This window comes from Myotis davidii, unplaced genomic scaffold (assembly GCF_000327345.1).
Source record: "Myotis davidii unplaced genomic scaffold, ASM32734v1 scaffold98, whole genome shotgun sequence".
Lineage (NCBI taxonomy): Eukaryota > Metazoa > Chordata > Mammalia > Chiroptera > Vespertilionidae > Myotis > Myotis davidii.
The window spans coordinates 3,552,387-3,554,730 of NW_006294654.1; the positions used below are offsets into that span (position 1 = coordinate 3,552,387).

The window sequence follows — 2,344 nt, forward strand, 5'->3', positions numbered from 1 at the left end:
TCCTAAACACTGCCTTTTTCATCCACAAAGAGAGTAAAGCAAAAAACGTCTGGCCGTCACTGAATGGAGCAGCATGTGGATGAAGGCGAACAAGGCGAAGGCAGGCACGGCGAGGACACTGGGTCTTTGTTTCTGCTTTGTGGGAGCTGCCACCTGGGCCCGCCATGCTCCCAAGGTCACCTACCATAGGGGAGCGCCCGTAGGCCACCACAGCGGCAGCAGCAGCCGCTGCACTCATCTGCGGGGACATGTTGTGGAGGCTGGCGTAGGCGGCACCGGGGCTGGTCAGCTCTCCGTTCATGCCCGCGTGGGGCACCATTCCAAATGGGGCAGGGTATGGGCCGGGAACTGCCAAGGGCGTCCTCAGGCCAGCCGCTGCAAGGAAGCACAAGGCACACGTGACTCAACTGGTGGCTCAGGGAGAGTTTTTCGGGTTATTCATTAGCGGGAAGGAAAAGAAGGAAGATTGTGAAATGGTGAATCAACTCCAGTTCATACACAGGGTCCCTTCTTCCCCAAAGCTGAATTCATTTGGAAAGAACAGACCCCAGGGGAAGCACTGCCCACACATTTCCTCCTGAGCAGCACTGGAAAACCAGGGGGAATTAGCAGCATCCCTGCACCCAATTCACACAAGGCAAACTGAGGTAAATGAAAACCTGGTCCTGGATTTACGTAAACCAAAGCATCAATTTAGAAGAAATATTCTGGAGCCTCTTTTCCTTTGAGCCTTGGGAGGTTACTCTTTTCCTTTCCCAGTGAGGAAGATCAAGTTGAAGGTTATGAGTTTATTCAATCATAGGCTGGAATCTCATTGAAATTCTCCAGATTTCTACTGAGATCCCGGATTCCTGATGGACCCGCAGAAAACCGGCCCATTGGAGTAAGCAAGGAGTACACTTGGGCCGGCCAGGCAGGCCATTTTGGTCAATATTAGCAAACTCAAGACACACAGTAATAGTTTGGGAAGGAGCTTACATTCGGAATAATTATCAGAAACTTGACTGAAGTCCATGGGATTTGGATTATTTGGAAATAAAAGTCAAATGTAAACAGCTAGAAATAGGACAGGGTGAAGCTGCTGAAACCCAAGGATGAACATCTGCTTCTTATCAGGGCTTTTCAAAGACAGGAAGGAGGGAGGCGGGCAGTAACTACATTTTATGTTCCTGGGGAAACTGCGTCACAATAGGAACAGACGACGAATCAAGCTGGGGAAGGACAAACAAAACGAAGCACAAGAAGAGGCGATGCCCTACCCGCCTGGTTAACGAGGGGGTCCATGGCTGGCGGCTTGCCGAGGCCGGAACGGAGGCCTGGAGTGGCACTGGTGCCCGGTGTGGGCATGTCACTCCGAGGCGTCGGTGTGCTGGATTTCAGAACAGGCGTGCTGGCTTTTTCATGCTGGTATCATTAAACAAATTAAATGAGTATTATTTTTAATCCAAGCCCTATTACACAATTTATCACAACAGCAGCTGGAACACTGGGCACCTTCTAGCTACTCCCTCAGCCAATTTTCATAAATCCACACAATGTTGACAGCATTAACTTGTGATCGAGAAATGTTGACCTTTCCTCTTCCTGCCAGAATTAAAACTCTAGCGAGAGAGACAGAACATGATTACACTTCTTCCTCCGCAGGTTTTTATTTTACAAAGTAGTTTTCCATCAGGCTTGTGGACTTTGGATCGAGGCCAAGTCAGAAGGATGACCATCCAGAAGAAAGCTCCTGGTCACTCAGAAAAAAATGCCAGGTCACCAAGAATGCCAGAGGGAAGACCACTCTTCTAATCTTGCCTTTCGTGGCAGTGGGAGTGAGACTAATGGTGAGACACAGCAGGGCCGCTGATTTTATGAGACGCAAATCAGCATCCCAGAGGCAAAAGCCCTAGATTAGTCCCATTGTTGTGTTTGAGAGATATGCCTAAAATGAAGAGATGGTGCTCTGGCGTTAAGCATCACTGCCTGCTTGCCTATATAACCCATGCGGACCATTAGCGCAGGAGTCAAGGCAGTTACAGGGTGACAGAGTTATCTTCTTTAGCCTCTTAACCTTTCATGTCCTTTAAATCCATCTGAGAAGTTCTGTGGTGCAATAGCAAAGAACATGTGCTAGAGAGAGAGAGACCCCCATCTCTGTCTGGCTTTGGATCTGATGGGCTTTATAAACTGGCAAGTGCCTCAGGCTTCTCTCCCCATCAGAGAAATGGCATGAGAAATGACACTGTGTAAGGATTTACTATAGTCGGATATGGCTCAGCTAGGGCGAGTTAAGAGATGACACACTCCACAGTGTTTGCTGTCGGACTGAAAGCAAGAATGGGCTCTGCTCCAGCAGCCC

At 49.0% G+C, this 2,344-nt stretch overlaps 1 protein-coding gene across 2 annotated transcripts in view; it reads right to left on the minus strand.

Moving 5' to 3' along the window:
* Positions 1–2,344, minus strand: part of TLE1 (transducin like enhancer of split 1) — an 85,248-nt gene that overhangs the window by 23,063 nt on the left and 59,841 nt on the right. For both annotated transcript variants that reach the window (XM_006769023.2, XM_015567388.1), the window contains 2 exons: positions 1,260–1,404; positions 185–375 (listed from right to left, as the gene is read on the minus strand). In XM_006769023.2, the coding sequence (XP_006769086.1) occupies positions 185–375; positions 1,260–1,404 (336 nt within the window). The remainder of the gene's footprint in view (positions 1–184; positions 376–1,259; positions 1,405–2,344) is intronic.